General features: G+C 39.3%; 1 protein-coding gene across 2 annotated transcripts in view; it reads left to right on the top strand.

The window, feature by feature from the left end:
* The window catches only part of PTPRB (protein tyrosine phosphatase receptor type B), a 114,293-nt gene that overhangs the window by 19,585 nt on the left and 70,317 nt on the right, over positions 1–24,391 (top strand). The window contains exons 1-4 of one of the 2 annotated variants that reach the window (XM_059936497.1): positions 9,349–9,557; positions 9,980–10,253; positions 21,858–22,133; positions 23,034–23,291. In XM_059936497.1, coding sequence (XP_059792480.1) covers positions 9,504–9,557; positions 9,980–10,253; positions 21,858–22,133; positions 23,034–23,291 — 862 coding nt within the window. In that variant the 5' untranslated portion in view covers positions 9,349–9,503. Of the gene's footprint in view, positions 1–9,348; positions 9,558–9,979; positions 10,254–21,857; positions 22,134–23,033; positions 23,292–24,391 lie in introns of those variants that run through there. The other variant, XM_059936496.1, reaches the window with a different exon arrangement.

Raw genomic sequence — 24,391 nt, 5'->3', positions numbered from 1 at the left:
AGTGAATGGGATAAAAGATAAACAGACTTTTCTGAGACTACCCCTAGTGCAGGATGTCCATTCTAGCGTGTACGATATTGCGGGAGGGATGTGTTCCTGAAGACCCTAATTTATAATTAGCATCATTCAAGTCTAATTCTGACAAAGGGCTGCAGTTCTCTCAGATGGCCCACTAATATGGATTACTATGTGCCAACAGCATAATACGGTTTACAATTCACTCGACCCTCTCTGGCTTTAAAATCTCAAGGATTTTTCTTTTCTTTCATTTTCTTTTAGTTATAGGGGATTTGCCTGACTCTCCATTTTGAGCACCAAAATACTGGGTTCATATTTTGTCACAATATAAATCATATGCACATAAAATGCAACCATAAAACAGAATATGTGCATTGAAATGGGCTCTTTAACCTGCCAGTATTTCTCTGACACATGGGTTTCCCTCAGCAGATGAGGTCAAGCCCAGATGAGGGTTGATGCAGAGAGGAGAGAACATAGCAAAGGAGGGGAAATGAGATCGAAGGAGAAACCAGGATGTACAAATTGAGATAGGGCGTCTGTGGCTCTCAGCCCTGGTCTTACATACATCAGAATCACCTGGGAAGCTTTTTGAAGATACAGGTTCCAAAATTCTCCCTCAGACCTACTGAATCAGAATTTACTGACGTAGGACATCGGCACCAGAGTGTAAAAATCTCCCCATTGATTATAATGTGCAATTATGTTTACAATCCATTGGAGGATAATTGAATAGTCAACCTGTTAGAAAAAACCATTGAACACAAGAGAAGAGGAACAGTTCTGGGAGAGATGTACCTATAACTTGAATGTAATCATCAGGAAACATCGGACAAATGCAAATGGAGGAAAACACGTACCATAGAAATAACTAACCTGTATCATTCAAAAAAGTCAGTGTCATAAAAATCATTTTTGAAGGCTGATGAATTGTTCCAGATTATGGAAGATTAAGAGACTTGACAACTAAATATAACACAGGATCCTGGGTGGGCTCCTTAACAGAGAAAAAACAACAACAACAAAAAATGCTAAAGGGACATGCTTGAGTCAACTGGCGAAGTTGAAATACGGATTGCGGATAAAAGCATTATATCAATTTTGCGTTTCTTAAATTTGATATCTTTACTGAGATTACACACTTAATTCAGAAGATATGCAGCCCACTCTGAAGTGGTTTAGGTAAAAGTATCATATAGAGAGAGAAAGAGATGATAATAAAGCAAATGTGGGGGAATGCTAAAAGAAAAAAATGAGTGGGTCTTGGTAAGGATATGTCGTAGCGCTCCATATAATTTTCACCACTTATCTGGAAGTTTGAAATTATTTCCGAACAAAAAAGTTTAAAAAATAAAAAGAGTAGTTTGCTTAAGGGCTTTTATAGGGTAGAATCCAAGGGATGCTTCTGAGTTAGGGGTAGACCAGTGGCTCAGACTTACAAAGACCTGTCCATCTTCTTCAAGGACCAGGAGGAGAGAGGGGGTGGATGGGGGGAGAGGAGAGCAAACACAGTGAGACATGATGATGAATTTGCAAGAAAGAGCAGTAAATCCAAGGGTCAGAACTGGTGGATGAGCTGGATGATAAGTATGAAGATAAGATAAAGAAACTCTGGAAAAGATTGCTAAGTACTTTAAATCCCTGTAATTTACCCCAGTTACATATTGGTTGTGCCCACATATTCATTCCACTCACAGAATAACAGCTTTGAAAACCAGTTATGAAATACGGTGGAAAGTCACTGAAAGGGGAAATGCTATGAATTCCAGGGGCTGTCTTTGAAGGGAAGATCCTTTTCATCCTTCCCACCCTTTGGGGGAGCTGGCAACAGAATCCTACCATTGCTAAATCCAGATGAGATCACCACTAGGGTAATTTTTATTTGGAAAGTACACAGGAGGTACCTGTTTTATCATCAAAGCTCTTCTGATCTGGATCTCTAACAGATCTGGGCCAATGAACACACACTACCAGTGTAGCTTTACCAGGTGCTTGCCCTTCGTCTGTGTGTCTGTGAACATTTGTGTTTGCTCCTCTTTGTGCAAGGCTGTACTTCCAGCCCAGGACAGCAAAGCTGTGGAGAGGATACCGCAGTAGATGCTTTGCTAAGAGTTTTGACCTTGGTGGCCTGAATCCAGTGACCTCTGGATTATTCTAGAAGGATTCGGTCTTCCATGGAGTCAGAGGCTGCTTGGGCACTAACTTATCCTAAGGCTTAGGTGCTAGGTATTATTGGATTCTGTGATGCTAAGGGTTGCAGGTCTGCATTGGAGCAACTGAAGAATACAATTGCTTTTAAGATTCCCCAGTACTTAGCCATGTCCTTGTTTAGTGGTGAGGTGTGAATATTTACTGTCAATAGATGAATAGACATTGAGTCTCCACAACCTGGGCATGTGGGGGAGATAACGAAGAGCCATGACTCCTTCCAGCAAGAGGTTTCTAATCTAGCTGATGGTTTTATCATTATATTTTTGAAAAACATGGTAAGATCCTTTGATCTTCTGCTTTGATCACTCTCAGCTTCAACATTCAGGGGACTCTGAGACGCGCTGTGTGGACAAGGTGGGCAGAATACTGGCCCAGCACGCATCCATCTTTTTACTTTTTTAATGAAAAGTCAAAAATCCAGATTTTTTTCCCTTTAAAATCTCCTATTTTTCTCAACATTACCTGCTTATTCCATTTTTTAAAAACTATATTAAGATCACACTATAAAAGCCAGAAAAGGCGCATGTGCTGGTCAGATAGGGAACCCTCTGTTTGCGAGCTCCAGTGAATTCATGGGAAATGATGTTCTAACAACATGATACACTGAAAAAAAGAAGACAGAATCTTTACCCTCCAATCATCACTGTCTAAGGGAGATGAGATGTGTGCTCATTTCTTTTGTTTTTATTTTCCTTTCCCTTAAAGCCAATGTTAGCCATGTTTTGCTTATTTACTATCCTAGGGCTTGGATAGTCATGAGAATCATGACCCTGCTCCTGAAACCAGAATGTATAGCAGTCACGCCCATATAGGCAGCCCCACTGGCCGCATTAACGCCTTGATTCAGTTCGTGTGTGGGCCGACTCATTTCCGAGGGTGGGGTAGTAGCGCCGGAAACGTGGGAATGAAGATGCAGCAGAAGTGCTTGAGGTTGAAAAAGTGATTCGTTTACAGTCACATCTGGTTTTAAGTCATTCGTCTGTGTACAGTTACAAAGCTCTGACAAAAGCTATGCAAAGCTCGTTTCCTCCAGATTTAAAAAAAAAAAAAAAAAAAGTGGGGGAAGGGAAGAGGGTAAAAAATTGATGTAGAAAAAAAAAATACCAAGAAACCTTAGAGATGTGTCTGGGAGAGATGGTGGGGCTGCTCTTAGAGACACATCCAGAACTCCCACCCCACCCTTCCAGGATTTAAAAAAATCTTGGCACTACCAACAGTCAGAGCAGCCGGTAAATGTCTTCTGTGCTGATTTCTTGAGGAGTTTCTCTTGAGTATGGGATTGACAGCAATGGTAATTTATTATTATTTGGATGTTCTCAGAAAGACAATCTCGTCCGTGCACTTTGTCATTCTCTCTAGCATTGCTGGGTGCTCAGCATCCATGATTTATTGTTATTCATCTACTATTATTAGCACTAATAATCATACTCTCTAACATTTGTTGTTATTCATATACTATTATTAGAACTAATAATCATACTATCTAACATACTATCATCCTTTAGCCAGGGAGGTGCTATAAATATAACACGCACCTTCTCATTTTATCCGCCCCCTCATTAAACCACCCCCAAATGCCTGTATAATTTCCATTTTCCTGGAGACCTATGACCTAGGAAGGTTACAACCTAGGAAGCTAGAAAGATTCCTTGAAATATAAATATCCCAAAACAGTATCTCTAAACACAAAAGTCACGGTCCTTTTTTAAAAACTGCTTATCAAAATTATCTTACCTTAAATTTTAATAAATCTCTTTTTAAATGCATGACACCGGCTGCAGGTTAAAAATCGTATTCACTTTTGCTGTAATGTACTATTGAAACAGTTTCAAATTGAAACAGAGAAAAGGATTTGCCATCTTGTAATTGTTTTTAATTGACACATTCCCTAATTGCTAGGCTTTCTTCTTTTTAAAAATATCTGGGGAAACAGACATGAGGGTTGCATAACAAAAGGCATCAGAATTGGCCTGTCATCTAACATTTGTTAAGTTTGCTGCATGTTGACCTTTTTCCCTTTAGCATCTGTACTTTATTGAGAAGTTATAAATATCAAACTATGCATATAATATATATTATAGATATACTATATAAAATATATACTATATTATACAAAATATATTATCATATGTTACATCACCACTTTACTTATTTGACACCTTCTAAAACTGTTCAAGATCTTCTAAATCATCTATATAGCTTCTTGTAACCAGAGAGCTCAGTGAGATTTAAAAGAATAAGATATCATTAACTCTCTTTAATATAAAGTGACAACTGGATCAGGGTTTAGAGTAGGGGATTGACAATCTAAGGCTTTTGTTTGGAATTTGGATAGCTCTTTTTCACCAACTAGAGCAGGAAGGCTTGTTAAATACACACACACACACACACACACACACACACACATACATACACAGGCACACACAGAGATTATTTGGCTCCACCAGAACATTTCAAATTCCTCAGGTTGTAGTAGGGCCTTAAGATTTTATGTTTCTAGCAAGTTCTCAGATGATGCTGATACTAGCTTTTGAGAACCATTGTCCTAAAGGTTACTACCTCCTTCCCCTTTCTCCTTTTCCTCCCTTCATCTTCCCTCCCACTCATCTTTTCCCACCTCTTTCTCTTCAAAATCAATCTTCTCTTCTTCCTCTCTTTTATTCCTTTGCCCTTCCCTCTTTCATTCCTCTACTCCATCCCTCCCTCCCTTTCAAGATGATATTTGAGGCATCCAGCAGGAACATGTCTAGAAGGACTTGTTTACAGTGTTTATTCAGATAATAATATTTATTGAGCAGCTACAAAGATTCACTCATTCATTCATTCATTCATTCATCTACTTACTCAACAAATATTTGTTGAAACTCCACTATATGCCAAACTCTGTGCAAGAAGAGCAAGACAGACAAAGACTCTGCCCTAAAGGAATTCTCCATATGGCCAGGGAAGGCAGACAGTATACAAACATATAAATAATTGGATTATTACCAAGTGTCATTAATGTTCAGAATTAAATAAATGGGTTGCTGAGATGAAGATTGATAACAGCACACTTTTCCCCTGTGAGGTCAGAAAGGGCCTGGCCCCATAGGGATGTGTTTAAGCTGAGACCTAAAGATTGGGAGAAAGACAGCTAAGCAGACCTCCTGAGCAGGAGTGGTCCAAGAAAAGGAAATGGCAGGCACAAAGGCCCTGGGGCAGGAAAGAGTCAGCTTCTTGGGGGTGTCTCCAAAACCTAAACCAGGGCCTGGCACACGGTAGGTGCTCAGTCAATATTTGCTGAATGAATGAGTAAATGAATTATTAGACCCAGGCCACTGGAGCATAGGAGGCAAGCAGGAGAGAGGCATGGGGTAAGCAGAGGCCAGGTCATGAAAGGCCTTTTAGGTCATGAGTGAGGATTTTGAATTAACCAATCAACTTTACCAATCCACTCTTCCTTCATCCCCCAACCTTCTCTGCACCCAGCTCAAACCCTGATGTCAAGTAACAATTCTCAAAGTGTGACCCCGGGACCCCTGATGATCGGTTGTATCATTCAACATGTATGTTCATGACGTGATAAGAGCCATGCTTTCATCCATGAAATCATAATTAATGAATATATAAATTAGAACAATTATTCATTAATTGTTATGACTATTTGTTTAAAAGGCAGCTGTTTAACCAACGGTTTAACATTAGGCACTCATGTCTAACCAAAAGCAGTCCCACCCTTCCCCTGCAGTCTGGGAAAGGTTTCCTAGTGGCAAAGAGAAGAGGTTGTCCCCTGAAAAGTTACAGAGAGGCTGATTCCAAATGCCTGGAATGCAGTGACTTCTAAAGCAAATGTAGTGTCATTACACAGGATAAATAGGTTCAAAAGAAGTTGAGGAATTCCAAACAAAGATGAGAACAAAGAATAAAATGAATCATCTTATTTGTACTTTGTACAGTAGTTTCAAATAAACTCCTCTAGGAAAAGATGTTATCTGGTAGCCTTTCCCAGTCTCTTACTGCCTTGAATCTATTACACATCTCTCTAATTTTTCATATTAATATAAGTGTTTTTAAAAGGTAAATCAGCTTTTAAAATGTAATCAGTAAAAACCTGAGTTTAAACTTTCTCTCCTTGTTTCATAGTATGTTCATTCCTATAGGTTATTTAGGACCCACTAATTAATTGGGAGCTTTGCTGTGAGCCTTAAGATTCTCCAAAAAAAGAACCAGCAGTTATATACCTTTGGGAAAGAAATATCTCTGACTCCTAGTCCTTTCCTTCACAGATTGCTATAATTCTTCATATACATTGGTATCAAAATAGATAAAAGGCACAAGACCCTAAATGTACATGTCTCTCTGATAGATCAAAAATTAAATAATTGTATTTGAAGAAATCGCTCCTTCTTTTTCTAATTCCTATTCCCAGGGTTATTATTAGCAGGTCACTGTTAATAACAGAATTTGGAAGCATCTGAAGAGTGTTATGAGGATATTTTGTTATTGCTTTGTTTGATTAGTCCTCTTCACATTTTGCCTTTTTGTTGCAGTTGCCTTTACTATAAGGCAGTATACTGCATTATAGTCAGACAGTGTATTGGATATCAAATACTATTTTAAAATTAACTGTTAAGGTATAGTAGGTTGGTAACATGTAATTTTTTAAAAAAATATGTGAGAAACCTTGGAGAACTTGAAAAAGACAGGATTTATCGAAGATTTCTGCAAAGGACAGAGGGATATTTAGTGAATTTGGGAGGGAATGTTTCAAATCTGAGGGGCAATCTATGAGAAAAATGTAAAAACCTCATTGGTTTTTGACAAAGAGAAGGATGGGCAGCAGAAGTTAGGTAAGTGGGACCTATGTGATGGATGAATTTGAAAGAGAGCAAACTGTGTGATTTGCATGCAACCTATCACTAGGAAAACTGACAATTGGACAGCACATTAAAGTTTGCAAAGGTGCTTTAACATATGTGATCTTATTCTTCATAATAGCTCTGGGAAGTATTTAGAGTAGATATTATTCCAGTTTTACAGACGAGGAAATCACATTGTCTTCTGAATATAGCCAGAAAAGAAAACGGTAATGTTAAAAAGGAATAAAGCTGAAAAAGACCCCTGTAAAGGCTGAAGGCAGCCTGTAGGATTGCAGTCTCTAACGGGGAGAGAAGAGGAGTATCTCTGATGATGCCGAAAGGAATGCCAGGCTGTGAAAAGTCATTGAACTTGGGGGCAAGATACAGAGGGCAAAAGTTCTTTGGTAAGACAAGTGACCTGGGCAGAGAAATAAGAAAGATTCCATTTTCCCAGAAATACACCCGTGTTTTAGGTTTGACCTTCTTTGAGTGTCTGCTAACTTGAAAAGGAAATTTGAGATCTCTAGTCTGGCTGCAGATTAAAAGCCCATAGAGGGCTTCCCTGGTGGCGCAGTGGTTGAGAGTCTGCCTGCCAGTGCAGGGGACACGGGTTCGAGCCCCGGTCCAGGAAGATCCCACATGCCGCGGAGCAACTGGGCCCGTGGGCCACAACTACTGAGCCTGCGCATCTGGAGCCTGTGCTCCGCAACAAGAGAGGCCGCGATAGTGAGAGGCCCGCGCACCGCGATGAAGAGTGGCCCCTGCTCGCCGCAACTAGAGAAAGCCCTCGCACAGAAGCAAAGACCCAACACAGCCAAAAATAAAATAAAATAAATAAATAGCGTTCCCTTTAAAAAAAAAAAAAAAAAAAGCCCATAGAATCTTCGAAGGAGTAGAAACTTCATCTTTTCATTAAAAAAAATTTTTTTAAACACAAGTTTTCTAAAAGAATTGAAATAATTTTCACTTTTTTGTTTTTTTCTGCTTTTCCTCCAAGTAGGTACCTTTGATATAGCAGTCAATAATATAGCTTTATGTATAATCTATTTGAAAAAGAAAAGAATATGCCATCCTTCCCATTGATGTAGCTCAAATATTCTGTTTTGAAAAATCTCCTTTCTTCCGGCAGTTGTCAGGGATGGCACCCAAAGAAAAGCAGTCAAACATTATTAAGGTTGTTGCAATATTTTCCTACTATCACCTATGACCAATTAAACATTTTGCTCTTCGGTTATCAGGAACTCTTTTAAAATCCATTTTCAGATACATGATCACTCAGGTACTGAGGCAGTTGCTAAAAGTTAGCATAAAGTTAGTGCTAAAAACTAAGTGAATTTCACTTTCTTGTAGTATGTGGGAAGCTGAGCCATCAAGAGTATTTTCCACAAACGAGAGTTCATATTGCATTCTTATATTGCTTGGACAATTATGGATGAAATGACTTTAACTACTGGATGGTCAGTGATGAAACTGCTTTGCTTGTGGGCTGGACGATTGGTGGTGATTATACTTGTTCTTGGTTAGCACCATGTGCATAAGATTTAGGGAGAGCACAGACCTCTACACAAGAGAAAGGGGAAAGTGAATGGCAGGAAAAAATGAAGGTCAAGTTGACAATGGACACCATCCTTTCGGGGTCTTTTTCTCTTGATGGTGTCAGGGGGATACGCGTTGGGACGAATGAATGCTTTGAGGTGAGAAGGGCAAAAGCACTCTAATAAAAGGCTTCAGGAAAGAGTGAGGCGACCTAGGGAAATCTGCTGTGGTCAAGTTTAATCCTGGGAAAAGAGGCCCTGGAGAAAGCAGATGAGGAAGATAGGAAGGAAGACAGGGAGCGGGAGGCGCAGGGTGTGGAGGGAGGAAGGGGGCGGGGGTGGGGAGATGGAAAGTGAGAGGGAACAAGGCTTACTGTGACTGAGACGGTGGTGTTGAGGACCACGGAGTGGGAAAAAGTGAAAGTCGGGCGGGGAGGCGGAGAAGGAGGCAGAGCTCCGCAGACCCGGCCGGGACCCCTGGCGGGAGAGGCGGGGGCATCTTGGCCCGCCTCGGGCCCCCTTGGCAGCCTCAGGCGTTGGCTCCTCGGGGCTCCCTCCCTCGCCGGCGCATTGTTCCTTTGCCGGGAGACGAGGAAATTGCCTTTTGATTGCGGAAGTCCGCGGCCGGGGCTCGGGGCGAGGCAGCGCGGGTCAGAATGGCAGCGTGGGAAGGGCGGCGCGCTGCCGGCCCCCGCCGCCTCTCGCGTCCGCAGCCGGCCCGGGGCGGCAGCAGCATCAGCGGCGGCGGCGGCGGCCCCCGCGCGTCGTCAGCCCGGAGGCCAGCGCTCTGCGCCCGCGGGGCGCGCTGAGCGCGCGCAACAAGTGGTCCCCGCTCCGCCGGCCGTCGGGGCCGCCCCGCGTCCCAGCCCAGCGGTCGAGTCAGGGGGAACCGCTGAGCGCCATGCGGAGCCATGGAGCCGGGCTGGCCCTGTGGACCGCGCTGAGCCTGCTGCAGGTGAGGAGCCCGAGAAGAGCTCCCCGCGGGCGGACGCGCGCCTCCCCGCCGAGGACCAGATGCCCACTCGGCTTTCTGGTCTGCTGGGTTGTGTTCTGGAGAGGGAGGTGGCAGAATTTCTTCCTCTCCCTGAGGAGGAATGAGCCATCCTCTTCTGAGCCCCCAGCCAGACTGACAGCTCGTGCCACTGTCAAAGGCAACAAGCCACCTTCTCTTTCCAGCTGCTCCGGAGAAAAAGCAGCTAGGGAGAAGGTGGCCACCCCCCTGGGCTGCGGGCCTCTTCTCTGGCTGGGGGGCGAAAGGATGCATGGGCTCAGGCTGGGGGCCAGGGGTGAGTGGAGCAGCTTGGGGAGCTTGCTACGGACTCGTCCCTGGGCAGGTCTAGACAGCGGGCTTCAGCTGTTGTTCTGGTTCCTTTGCAGACTGGACTGGGGGAGCCAGTGAGATGCAACTTCACCCTGACAGAGTCCAGGGTCTCCAGCCGGTCCGTGTCTCTCCAGTGGAGAACTTTGGCGTCACCCTGTAACTTTAGCCTCATCTGCAGCAGTGACACGTCGTGGGTCGCGTGCTGCCACCCCGTGCGGATAGACAACACCACCTATGGATGTAACCCCAAGGATTTACAAGCGGGAACCATCTATAATTTCAGTATTATGTCTCTGGATGGAGAAGAGAGAACTGTGGTCTTGCAAACAGGTAAAAAGTGACAGGTGCGGTTGGACGGCCAGGCCACTTCCGGCTGAGCCCTGCCTTTTCAAGCTGATGTTTCACTTGAGTTCCAGGCATACAAAATAATAATAATAATAAAGGTAAAAACACCTGTGAAGATAACTATTGACAAAGATTTCTAGTCTGCTCAGATCTGGCCAGAAGCAGCTTGGTTGACTTTCAGAGACTTCCTTAGTGCTGAAAACAGCGGACTAGCCACTTAAACGGGGAGAGCAGCAAAGAGAAACTGTGGGCTGTGGAGGGAATTTGTTAAAGTGATGTGGTTTGAGCTTCCATCGCATTAAATTGTCAAGCCCTGGAATAATTTTAAGTAAATGTTTTTAGAATAAATAATGGAAGTGCAATGATTAGGGATATGACTTTCCTCAACTTAGTTTTATTTTTGGAACCAGGACATAAAATCATCAGGAATAGAGTCACCCTTAGGGGGAAATTAGAAAAGTCCCTTGAGATGAGGGTATGAAAATTATTTTTTATCACTTGTGTAACTAAAACCATGCCAATATCACAGATCATCCTTTGGGTACTCTGCACCTTAAGTCAATCATTTTCTGTTCACTTTTGGTAAACCCTTCCATGCGTATGTGGTAAGAGTTTGTCTTTCCTGCCTCAGTTTTCTTATCTGTAAAATGAGAGTGTTAGACTTGGTCATTCAGGTCCAGGTTCCAACCAAGTGCCTACTTAGGTAGGGGCTGCAATGCGTGTTACCTCATTAATCCCCAGAGCCACCCTCAGATGTGCTCGGAATTCTCTAATGACTTCGATGTTTTATGACTTCATTAGTCTTCCTTTTAACGTTATCTTTTTTTGTTGCAATAGAGAAGCCTTACTTTCATGGAGAAAGTCAAATTTAACTGAAAAATTCCAGAAGTTAAATTTAGAAATGTGTCGTCCTTGCTATTCTTTCACATTCAACCTGAACAAAGATCACTTCTTTAGCTATAGTTCTTTGAGGAGGTGAGAGAACAGTCCGTTATCAGGGCAGTTACAATAAGGTCAGGAAATGTGACTAGGTCCTGGTAATAAGTCAATGAATTGTTCTCTTGCTAATTAAGAAAGCCCAATTACATCACTTGACTTACTTCAGAGGAAAGTTAGATAATTTCTGAGATTTGCAGGAACTTGAATTGAAAAGAGACACCACTTGTTAAGAATGTGGTTGTGTTTTTACAGGGAATCAAAGAGAGACCGAAATCAATCACATAATTAGAACATTTTTCAGGAGTTTAAGTGGCTGAGTTTTTAGTTATAAAGTTCTTGGTTTCTTGGTATGTGAAGATGTGAGCACTCAGATTGCTAATACTGTGAAATTTATGACGTAGAACTTCCAGATGTGTTCTTTACATTTGATAAGGTGTCTGTATTGAATGGGGCAGAATGATGTTTAAAAACAGGTGAGCTATCAGAAGCTTATGGGAGAAAAGATGAAGACATTAAGCCAGAATATACTGATTTAACCCAGAGGTTTTACTTTTTTGGAAAAAACATTGATGAAAAAGGACTCACTGTGGGTGTTACTAGTTAGAATATGTTTTGAGTTTAATTATGCATGTAGGTGTTTCAAGTCCAGAGACATTTGTGAAATGTAAGAAATGTTTGCATTTTATTGACTATGTTTAATTAAAAAAAGACTTAGTCAGCATACCCAATTGTTAGTGTTCAGTGTCTTATCATTTTTCTTAAGGAGTTCCTTTTTACAGTACCACAAATATACTTTTCACCACAAATTTTATGAGCTCCATGCCAAATGTGAAGAATGAAATTTGATCAAAAGTGATGTTTGTATAATAATAATTTTTTCATACTTATTTGTGTGATGGTATAACCCTACTTGGGTTTCTCTATATTTTTAAAATAATTTTATTTAAATAAACTTTTTTAAGTTAAGATTTTTTTTTTAATGTTTCAGGGAGAATATTTTTGGTTGGTTGTTATTTATTTTTTGTCAGCACTTTTTTTTTTTTTGGCTTTCTATATTTTAAGGACATATGTGAGTTTTCGTTTAAGTTAAGAGAAAGTACTAGTATTCCTCTATATTAACTGCTAAGCTACAAAGATGAGTGTCACAAATCATATTTTACTGTTATTAAAGCAGGATCAACTAGTAGCATAATATTAAGTCTGAGATATAACTTCAAACAAAAAAAGTCATTCAAATACATTGTGCTTTTCTTATTCCATTATGCCTATCTTATCAGTATACAGTAAAATAGAGTGAGAGCAAGGCATGATTTGGCTGGAGATACAACAGTTGCTTAGATTATCTCTGTAATCATTCTGTATCGTTCCAAGTGTGATTTGTCTGGTTGTTTTTCCTGGTAAATTATCTAAAATAACATAATGTAGACATGACCTTAAAGATCAAAAATTTCAACTAAATCAGAACTATTTCAGCAACAATCAGTTTTCGCTCCAGATTTAAAATCAGAATTGAAAAACCTATGTGGATTCAAATTCAGTTCAGCAAACATTTATCAAGCATGGATACTGCAGCGAGTTACACCAGGTAGTGATTGGTGAGCTTATAAAGATGACAAACAAAGCATGGTCTCTGCCTTTGTAGTCTTGTACCGAGTTGAAAGAAGGTCAGGATGAAAGTGGTGACAGAGCTTTACCACTTCTTTCTTGGGTGAAGACCTTGCCCTGCCTCTCTCAGGTGTGTTTGGTCATAAATGGTCAATGCAACAACTGTAATAAATTGAAAGCCAAATTATTTAGTTGTGAATTCATCAGAAATAGATTATGAAGGTAACAGATATTGAAGAACTCAACACTTTTGTTAACACTGTGTCCTCAGAGTCTAGAGCAGAGGCTGCCAAGTGGCCCCTGGGAGTGTCTAGGTGTCTAAATAATAGACATGCTTGTTTGGCTCACGTAATGTTTGTGGAAAATTCAGATTATTTCACCAGCATTGAGCAGAAAATTCGCATAAATACCAGATGTATGGATTCTCTTAAAATACTGGAAGATCTGGCAAAACTCGGCCAGTCTGCCTAGAACTCTCTAGAGCTGAGTTGTGGTTTCTCTCTTTTCAGATACCAGTTCACTGGAATCCCCCTGGACCACTTCATTTATTTTCTTATCTGAATGTATCCTAAGGACATTTGAGTTTGTTTAAATGAAACCGTAGAGTTTTCAATTACAAATTTGGGGGGATTTTTATCTTCCCACCAATAAGAAGTAGTTTTTCAGTACCTAAAATGGCATCTAACCCATGGTAGGTGTTCAATAAATATTAACTGGATGGGTAAATGGATGAATGAATGGGGAGATGAATGGGTGGATCTATGGATGAATAGGTAGATGATAACAGACAAATATTAATAAATGAAATGAATATTTTAGTGGGAGAATGTACATAAAAATATGATCTATTCTCCTTGGGTTATGGGTAAGTCATGGAGCCCAGGGAAGAAGTCTAGTCGTAGAGAACTTTACCTACAGGAAGAATGTCTTAGTGGCATATGACTTCTTGTTAGTCAGTTTCAGATACTTATTAATCAGCCTAGAGCAAAAGGCAAAAAAAAAAGTTTAGCTCTTTTTACATGGCTCGTTCCTCTGTCTTTAATTTAAAAAAATTTTAAGAGCTTTAATTGCCAAATCACCATATCAGCTATTATTTCCACCTCAAAATGTTGCTTCTTGTATTAGTTTACCAGGGCTTTCGTAACAAAATACCACAGATAGGGTGGCTTAAGCAGCAAATTTATTTTCTCACAGTTCTGGAGGCTAGAAGTCCCAGATCAAGTTATCAGCAGGTTTCTTCTGAGGCTTCTCTGATTGGCTTGCAGATGACCACCTCACTATGTCCTCACATGGTCGTCCATCTGTGTTGTCTGTGTCTAATCTTCTTAGGACACCAGTCATATTGGATTGGGGCCCACCCTGAAGATCCCATTTTAACTCAGTTACCTCTTTAGAGGTTTTATCTCCAAATACAGTCACATTTTGAAGTATTGGTGGTTAAGTCTTCAACATATGAATTTTAGAGGGATGCAATTCAGTCCATAACACTTACATGGCTTTAAACACAGGCCATTATTTCTCAATAATGTCTGTAAGCTACTGGCATTAAACTCTCTTGCAGAGTTTGTTATAAAAGCATGTTCTTGGCTTCTACCTCATATATAATGAATTTAGAAAGAGTGGAGCCTAGGGTATCTGATTTTAAACAAATATCAAAGTGAATCAATGCACACTGAAGTTTAAGAACTATTGACATAGTTTTTCTATTATTCATTGGCATTAAGATTTTGGTACCATTCCTTTTATGCCTGGTTAAATCGGTAATGCCTAGGAATATTTGTTATCTTTCCCAGCAAGAAAATAATACTCTAATATTTGTCTTGTGCTTTTATAGTATGTAAAATACTTTCACCTACCTTGTTTAGTAGGTAAGAGTATAAAATATATATTATACTGACCATATATTGTTTAATTATAGCCACATGGCAATCCTGTGGAGGGAGTATCGTGAAGGCACAGGTGGTTAAGAGTTGAGTTCTGAAAGCTGCTGCCTCCATCACTTACTAACCAAGTTGCCTTGAACAAGTTACTCACCTCTTTTAATCTATAAAATGGGGACAATAATAAAGAGAATGCTCACTTCTTAGGGTCGTTTTGAGGTTTTAATTGATTCATACATAAATTCTAGAACAGTTTTTGTCACATACTAAGTGTGTAGTAAGTTTCCCATTATTACTTTCAGGTTGGAGATGAGATTGATATTCATAAGAATTAACTAATCACAAATCCATAGAGCTAATATATGGTAGACCTAGACCTTGAACCCAGATTTACTGACCCCAACGCCAATTCTTTCCACTACTCTGTAGAATGGACATAATTTTTTAGTTGGTTTTTGTTCTTTCAGATTACATATGATAGTTTGTTGTTACTTTTCAATTCAACTTTTAAAGAGAAAAAAATATATTATGAAATACTTTAAATCTATAGTTACTTAGCCTACACAAGGGTAGAATAATGATTAAATGTGTGTTAGTGTGATGAAATAATATTGATTTTGATTGTGTTGAACTGCTGGTGATGGACTTCAGTATTTAGGAATCAGCCATTTGCAGTATAGTTATTTCAGGAATTCTAAGGTCAAGCTGAGCTCTGTATAGGGAATCAACCAACCTAGTTCTCTGCACTTGACTTTTTGTGTGTTTGGAAGCTTCTTCCATTTGTCTGACTTCTGTAGGTGGGCCTGGCATTCTACAGATTAGCAAGAAATAAAATCTAATTTGTCTAGACAGAATGGAAGAAAATTTGTTTCACCTTCCATTCCCGGACACCAATTCCCTGGAAACCCCCTGGGGGATAAAGGATAATACTGATGACTTTCTGACCTTGTAGGAGAGGTCAAACCCATTCTAAATGTATGAATGTATATAAACAAAGATGAATCTATGCAACTAAAATTAACATGGTAGGTATACATACAGATTTCCAGGGATTTGGGGTTTTGATTTTGTTTTTCTTCCTCTAGATGGAAAAGTTCAAATACATAAAAAGTAAACAGAATAGTATAAGGAACGAGCATGTACCCATCTCCTACTTTCAACAGTTACCAACTGGCAATCATATTTCATCTATATCCTCACTCACTCCCCCACCGCATATCATTTTGACACAGTCCAAATCATCATTTAATTTCATTTATAAATATTTCAGTATGCATTTCTGAATGATAAGCATTATTTTTAACATAACGACAATATCAGTATCGTACCTAACATTGACAGTAATTCCTTAGTATCTAGATGTCCAGGTTCGGCAGCACACATCAAGCGACAGCTCATGAATTTCTACATGAGAGCGGCTTCTGGGCAACAGTCTGGAAGAGGAGGCCAAAGGATTTCCCTTTGTACTGCATTTATGTAGGGTTTAAATAATATTGAGAAAACCTCAATTGGTTCTTGTTTGTTTGTTTGTTTGGCTGCGCTATGTGACTTGCAGGATCTTAGTTCCTGGACCAGGGATTGAACCCGGGGCCCCATAAGTGAGAACGTCGAGTCCTAACTACTGGACCACCAGGGAATTCCCAAGCAAACCTCTATTGTTAATATCAAAGAGAGGAGTAGGGCTGCTGAAGGATGATGGCACGAGGGTGTTAAAGTCTCTGTCAGCTGTCATTGTCCCCTCCGTGCTCACATGGTTCTCTAATACTTGACAGAAGTGAGCTTTTCAGTGCTTTTGCTTAAACTGCTCTCTCATTCTGCAATGGCCTCTCTTCTCTCTGATTTCTGCGTCCTACTTGACCTTCCAACTTGCTCAAGTTCATTTCAAGCCCACCTCTGAGACCTTCCCCTTGGATATCATTCCCCTTTTGCATATTCAGCATTGGTGCTGACCTGTGTTACCCTTAACAGCAAGAACAGCTGCAATACTCACACCAACTGCCATTTACTGAGGCCCCACCATGTGCCAGGGCTGCACTTAACACTTTGGCTTCATTACCTCTTAACACTTACAACTCTGTAAAGTAAGTATTGTTAGTCCCATTTTACAGATGAGGAAACTTAGCCTCCGTGAGGTTAAGCGATTTGCCTAAAGTCACTGTTTGAAGTGATAGTGTTGGGATTTGAACCAGGTTTAGTCTGACGTCAAAGTCAGCCTCCCTGATAAGTTACCTTTGTGTTTACCTTTTTCACATATGTCTTAAGTGCCCGAGTAAACTGTAGACTCTCAGAAGCCAAGTATGATGACCCGTAAAATAACATGGCATTCCTCACTCGTGTTAATCATGATGCAAATGATTGTCAAAGCTGCTTTAATTGCGAGGCTGTTGAAACTTTGAAAGTTCCTCGCTACCTGAACTTTATATTTAGTGTATAAAGTTGATAAATGAAATGCATGTTAATCTGATATATTAGCATAATATAGTATATCATCTTATAATAAGTCAGAAAGCTGACTATAGTCAAACAGCAACAATTACAAAAGTAAAAGAAAATTACATCTCTATAAATCTATTTAATTAACTACAGATTGTGGGCAATTGCTTTCTCGTCTTCTTCTTCTGCCCTTTTTAAAAAACCTGCACCAAGGAATGGTTTGTGGCTTTTGCCCCACCCTTACCCTGGTTTCCATGAGAAAATTCGCAATTAGTTTATAGGAATAGTTGATGTTCACTCCATTTTATATAGAGTGCTACATAAATGCAGCTTCCAGTCTCCTAGCCACCCTGCTTTTAACTAGAATTGTATCCTAATTCCTGTAAAGGTACAGAAGTTGAATCTGTAATCCATAAAAAATTGATCTCTTGTCCTGGAGTTAGTGCTGAAAGATAAGGTGTGTGTTGGAGAAGTGGGTGGAGGATAATATCCTGGTTGAGGAGACCTTGAGTTGCTATGGAGAAACTTAGACTTCATCTCATGAAAAGTTCTTGATGCTCCCCGGGAGATGAGGATGGCCGATGTGGGAGAGATATACGAAGCGGTTATTTGGCAACAGTGGAAAAAAGACAGAAAATAAGGCAGACACCCAGAAAACTCAGAGTAATCCAGACACAAGGTGATGGAACACCAGGTTAAGGCAGTAAGATTAGGGGGAAAAAAGAAACGGAGAAGAAAAACATTATTTTTTAAAAATCAATGGAACTTTCCTGGCGGCAGAATTAGATTTAGCTATTATTAGTGTTGTTATTCATTTATCTATGCTAGACTATCCAAACCATCAAATGAAAGTTCTGTAAATTTGTCTGTTATTTTTCATAGAGATCTGGTTTGATTTTTTGTTGTTGTTATACTGACTGTGCGACTCATGACATCATTTTCCATCCTGGGACAACTAAGGTGTGATAGAAAAGAACTCACGACTTGGAGTCAAGTGTTAGAAGCTCAGTTGAATTACTTGTTACCTTTGTGAAGTAAATGAGTCACTTAATGCCTCTGACCCTCTATTACAACTAAGAAAGCACATTGTAAATGATCAGATCCTACATAGATATATTGTGTGCTATTATGACTTCAAAAAAAGCTTTTGGCACTAACTTATGGATTGCCTGCTCTCTTGTTATAAGGCTAAATTTATTTCCAAAATAAATACTATCATTTTGAATTCTAAACACTCTGCAAATTCCTATAGCAATAGATAATAATGTTTTAATGACCATACAAAAGAATTTTTAAAGCAAATATCACTTCCATTTTATACATATGCGTGTCTCCCTCTTCTTAAGTCAGATTTTTTTAAAAGGGAAAAAAGGAAGAATCCATTTTGGTTCAGGAATTTAGCTAAACTTTATCAGAAAAAGTGGGTTGACAGCAAACCTACTTATGAAATTCTGGGGCTTCCTGATACTGGTAGATTCATTGAAATACAGCAGCTGAATACTATGGAATTTTGCATTTGGCATTCAATATTCCAGATTCTGGAAATAAATACAAACAAAGATGTCTTAAATTGATGACTAATGATAAATTTTGATATACTGATTGAGATTAAATTATTGATTTATGGTTTTCAACAGTTCTCAAAGCTTATAATACTTCACTGGTTGCTGTATGTATGAGAGCAGTGGGTGGAAAACCCAGAAAGGCTATAAATGCACACATGTGTGCATTGATATCTCCAGCCATCAGCATAAATTATGTAAGTCAAGTAGGGTTTTCCAATTACATATGACCTGTCACATGATCAGAAGATTACAGACCTATAACTAAACTTTCAGATAGCATTAAAACTCTCTCTTTCATATATCTATCTAGATAGGTAGATGGTAGATAGGTAGGTAGATAGATAAATAGATAGATAGATGCTAGATGAAAATAGCACCCTGATGGAAGTATCTAATTTGTTTCTAATAAAATATTGAAAACTTTTTTTTAATACAGCAGAGTTTTCCTTGGGCTTAGTTAGATTGAAACAAAGTCTGAAAACTACTGAACTCCTGCCGCATGCATAGCAATAGTGGACCACTGCCAGCAAAGGGCTTTATCACAGCATAAATGGGGTTTTAAGTGTTTGTTTCCAGTGCAGGTTCTTGCAGCCCAGGCACTTCCCAATCTCATTGTTCCTTTGTTCTAGCGGATGTACAAAGGATTGACTGTTTTGTTTTCTGGCTCAGAGAGATTAGATAAAGTCTGCATTTCTGAACTTCACCCTCTAGGCACGCAACCGTAAAATTCATTTTCTATAGCTCACATTTTGCAGATTATATATGTTTAGATTATACCGATCATAAGATCATTTTCTTTAACCTTTATCTGGCTGGGTTGTGCATGTAAGTGATAGTATTGATCCCTTTTGAACAATCACTGGAAAGCAGCTGTCCCTCTCATCCTTGTCCTTAAAATGCCTCTTCAGCAAAAATGTGTCACCTCAGTTGGCTATGACAAGGTTGCTCTTGAGTTTCTCTGGCTATTAGAATCGCATGGTAACAAGAAAACTTTCTGTGAGGGGAAATTATGTCCTTTCCTTTTATGATGACGTCCTTAATTATAGAGTGTTATGTAGGATAGAAAATTTAAATAATATTGCCACACACACACACACACACACAAAAAACCCATACTGTTTTTCCTCAAGAACCCATAAATGAAAATCATCTTGGGAATTTTTTTTAATTTTATCTTAAGGGTTAGAATGTTAGTTCATGGGAATAAACTGATAAGATTTTTCCAAGTGCTTTTTTTTTTTGAAGAAGGCAATTAAAGCTATTATCTGTTTAGTTTCCAAAAAAATGGTATTCCACTTTTGCCTCCATTTTGTCTGTGATTCAGAGGAAGTTTCTTTTTATGATCATGTAGACAGAATAAGTTTATATTATGGAGTGCCCCCTGTGTACCATGTAAAGTCTCCTCTATATCTTGTTACTCCTCCAAACATCCAAGAATATAAGTACTATTATTATACTCCCCAGACAGAGGGGGAAATGGAGGCTTAGAAGGTTAAGTAACTTCCCCAAGTTAGTGATACATGAGGGAGCTGAGATTTGAATTGAGTTCTGACTCCAAAGCCCACGCTCTCTGCCACTTCACCTCCCTGCCTCTATGACAAGGTCATCCCAATTATAGAAGGAATACTAATACTAATACTAATAATAGCTAACATTGAACACTCACTGTGTGCCAGACGCTGTTCTGAGTGTTCTAGATAAAATACTCAACTTAATCTTCATAACAATTCTACTGAAAAGATAGTGCTGTTATCAGCATTGCATAGAGGAGACCGCTGAGGCACGAGGGGGTTAAGGAATTGCTACCCAGCTACAAAGTGGGAGACCCGGATTCAAGCCCAGGCCGCCAGACTCTAGAGCCTACGCTCTTCAGGTGAACCTGTGCTGCTAGGATACAAACCACACAACCTTATCCTCTAAGCTCACCTGTGCTTTGGGCTCTCAAGGTTTCTGTCTTGGCTTGGCCTTATTTAGCCTATGTATGGAGTCTATAGGTGACCCGTAGTCTACTGAGCTGTCTGGCTATAAATGCCTTCTGAATATAGAACAAGATTACCTTGTTCCTATTTGTATTAATGTTAGTCACAAGTGAAGACTTTCTTAAAACATATACTGTTCTAAGCAGATGCTAGAATTCCTCAATTTCTTTCATGAGTAAGATATAATTTACCAGGAGGTAAAGAAATGAGATCTCTATAGCCATGTCACTAAAACATCTAACCTGACTTTTGTAATTTAGTCTCCAGTATCTTAATCTCACTTTCTAGACCAAGAACCACATAGGATTTCTGAAAATTACTCATATGTAAATGTCAACGTTTCTACTCCCAACATTCAGGGTAAGGAGAGCCTTATTTCTCGGATGGTCCCACTGCATCATCTGCTCACTAAATGTTATTGATTTAGTTCCTAACCTGGAGACGTGCTATTCATCCTATTTCAAGCTCTACAGTGAAGATTCAATACATGGGAAACAGGACTCCTCAAATTGACCCATGGCTTTGAGAATTGAAACTAAGTAAACAGCCAGGTGCAGGACTAACCCACCTGCTCTGGGAGCTCTGGCAGCTCCAAAATGTCCCAGAACTCAAGTTTAGAAAATCTAGGGACATAGGGAATCCCAGTTGTTGGGAGAATTCATTTTGGTGAGCACACCTAGCCTAGGCTTATAATCAGGTCTGTATCTTTTGTGGTTTTCCGATATCTAAAAACAGCCCAAAGTTTTGTATACATAACCCCCCCAAACCCCACAACCTAAAAAGGGGAAAGTTTAGTACAAATACAAATTTTAAAATTTCGTAATATCTGTATTTTCTGTTGAGATTTTCAGTATTTATCCAGGCAGAGCCTGGATGTTTGTCAGTGTTTGAAAAGTGCAAAACTTGCAAGCCAAAGACAATATAACCTTGCTTGGATTTCCAAGCTCAGAGCTGTCGTAACAAAAAAAAGTTTTATTAGAAAAAAAGGAGCTTATATGACTGGTAGCCAAGGTGGATTTCTTTTTTAAGTAAAATAGTAAGTTTGGGAGTGGCATAAAATGCCCATTTGTATCATGAGCAGCAGATTCTTAAAGTTTTGAAGGAAAATGCATCTGGATTACAGCAAGGTAAGCGTGTATCTGCAAAATTCTTCAAGCCGCCTTCTCTTTTTTGTTTTTTGCTCTGCAGATCCTTTACCTCCTGCTAGGTTTGAAGTCAATAAAGAGAAAAGTACTTCCACCAGTTTGCATGTCTGGTGGACTCCTTCTTCCGGGAAAGTCACCTGGTATGAGGTGCAGTTACTTGATGATAACCAAAAGACACAGGGGGCCCAAATTCAAGAAAGATCTTCACGGAATGAATATACATTTTTTAACCTCACTGCTGGTAGTAAATACAAAATTGCCATCACAGCTGTTTCTGGGGATAAACGTTCCTCTACAATTTATGCCAATGGATCAACAGGTAAGACCTGTTTATGGATAGTTGCGTATTTAGTAGTCTATGATTCTTTTGAAATTATATTACATTCAGGAAATGGGAGTAAGAATGCCCCAAGATCAACAATAAATAGTTAGGTGGATAGATAGGTAAGTAGGTAGATAGATAGATAGACAGAGAGACAAATAAATACTGTTTGATACAGAGGAAAGACTGGACTGGAAACAAGGAGATGGGGTTGGGCTGCTAGCTTGCTGGGTGATTTTGAACAAGTCATGGAACTTCTCTGGGACTGGAATTTTCTCCAAAATGAGGAAGATGTTTCCTAATGGCCCTTCTAAGTCAAATGTTAGGCAACAGGATTTTCTGCCTCATTTTCTGAGTTTGTGCAATGAAAATTATTTTTTAAATGTTTTCCCTCCCCTGTATATTCTTCTCTTAACTTCAAGTCATGGTGTTTCCTGAATATTCCTATGTTTGGAACAATTCTTTTCTTGCACCCACGCATCCCGTTATCAATGACACATTACCATTTCCTTCCATAACGTACTTTCTTATCGTTCACTCTCCCCTCACTTTCTCTCCTGCTCTGTTGCTCTCTTTCCAGTTTTCAACTTCTACAGTTCTTTCCTTTCTCTTTTCCCTTTACTGCTATGCCACATCATACTTCATTGACAAAATCTACCTTGATACCTGTTAAGTGGGGGAGACAGATAAACTATGATGTAGCTTTAGGCTGTGGTCTTTGAAAAGAGCATTAATCCAGGTTCCAATAAAATTTCAAGAGTGCTGTTTTCATTAGTTATTACACAAGTTAGATGTACAGAGAAGCATAAATGGATGTGTGGTTTCAAATGAAATGTGTCTATACCTTCTATAAGGAAATTATGAATGACACTTTGAAAATGCATTGTATCCCACTAGTGCCATCGCCAGTGAAAGATATTGGTATTTCAGCGAAAACGAATTCTCTCCTGATTTCCTGGTCACGTGGCTCTGGGAACGTGGAAAGATACCAGCTGATACTAATGGATAAAGGAATTCTAGTTCAGAGTTATGCCGTGGACAAATCTACTACTTCCTATGCTTTTCATGGACTGATACCTGGTCACCTCTATAATGTCACCATTGTTACCGAGGCTGCAGGGCTGCAAAACTACAGATGGAAACCAGCCAGGACAAGTAAGTTTCCCTAGCTATTCTGAACAAGAATAAAGCTCAAATCAAGGAAATGTTTAATAAACAAGGTTTATTAAATTATTTGGATAATGGTAGTATAGGACAAATTGAAATGCATATGTTGTAGAAGACCTTAATATGTATCCACTTTTCTACTTAGAGAAAGAGGGGTTCCCTTTCATTCTAAAGTTTAGGCTCATCCTTGACAACCTTTTGAAATAGCAGAGTTAATCACTGATATAGTCTTAGCTTCTCTTTTTAGTTAAGGATTCCTACTTCCTTCTCTTAAACAGGCATCATCCCCTGCCTTTGTGACATCACTCACAATGAACCAGGATTACTCTTCTCAACGCTATACAAAGACCTACTCTTAGGTCTTTGTATAAAGAAACAGCCATTGCCCAAACCCTCTATCCAACAAAACATCTCCTGAGACCCAATTCTATAGAACCTGTTCGCATAGCCTAACATAGCCAGAAAACTAATCTGTGCTAAGTTTTAATGAATCATTTATATACATACTTATTCATTCATTCGTTCATTAAATCAGTATTTATTAGGTGTAAACTATATACCAGACATTGTGGATATAACAATGTCCAAGAGAGACAAAGTCTTTCCCCTCATGGAACTTACATTCAAGTGGATTCTAATGCTTCTGGTGGGTCTAATGTGTTAATAAATCCCCTCCTTTGGGAAGCTATGTAATTTTAAGAGAAACTCTAAAATATGTAGTGCCTTAGACATTACTCTAGAGAGGAGAGTTCCTGAAATAATAGGAAGTTGGTGGGAAAGATATTTGGGGACACCTATATATTTACATACCTTTCATATCACACCTCAAAGATATATATATATATTCCCAACAAAAATGTACCATATATTTTAAGAATTATTTATGTATATCAAGAGCAAATTGCCCTTCTAACTGGCATATGCAAAAGCAATGTGCCATGCCCATTATTTTAATGAAACATTGTGAATTTATATTATGCCATTAGTGAGGCCCCAAATTATAGCATAGGCAAAAGGTAGAAAATATATTCACCAAAGTGTCTCTCCTTTGTAATCATTTTCCTCTGATGAAATAATGACACAACTCC

This window comes from Balaenoptera ricei, chromosome 10, assembly GCF_028023285.1.
Source record: "Balaenoptera ricei isolate mBalRic1 chromosome 10, mBalRic1.hap2, whole genome shotgun sequence".
Taxonomy (NCBI): domain Eukaryota; kingdom Metazoa; phylum Chordata; class Mammalia; order Artiodactyla; family Balaenopteridae; genus Balaenoptera; species Balaenoptera ricei.
Note: the sequence above shows the minus strand (reverse complement) of the source record. Positions and strands in the feature narration are given on the sequence as shown.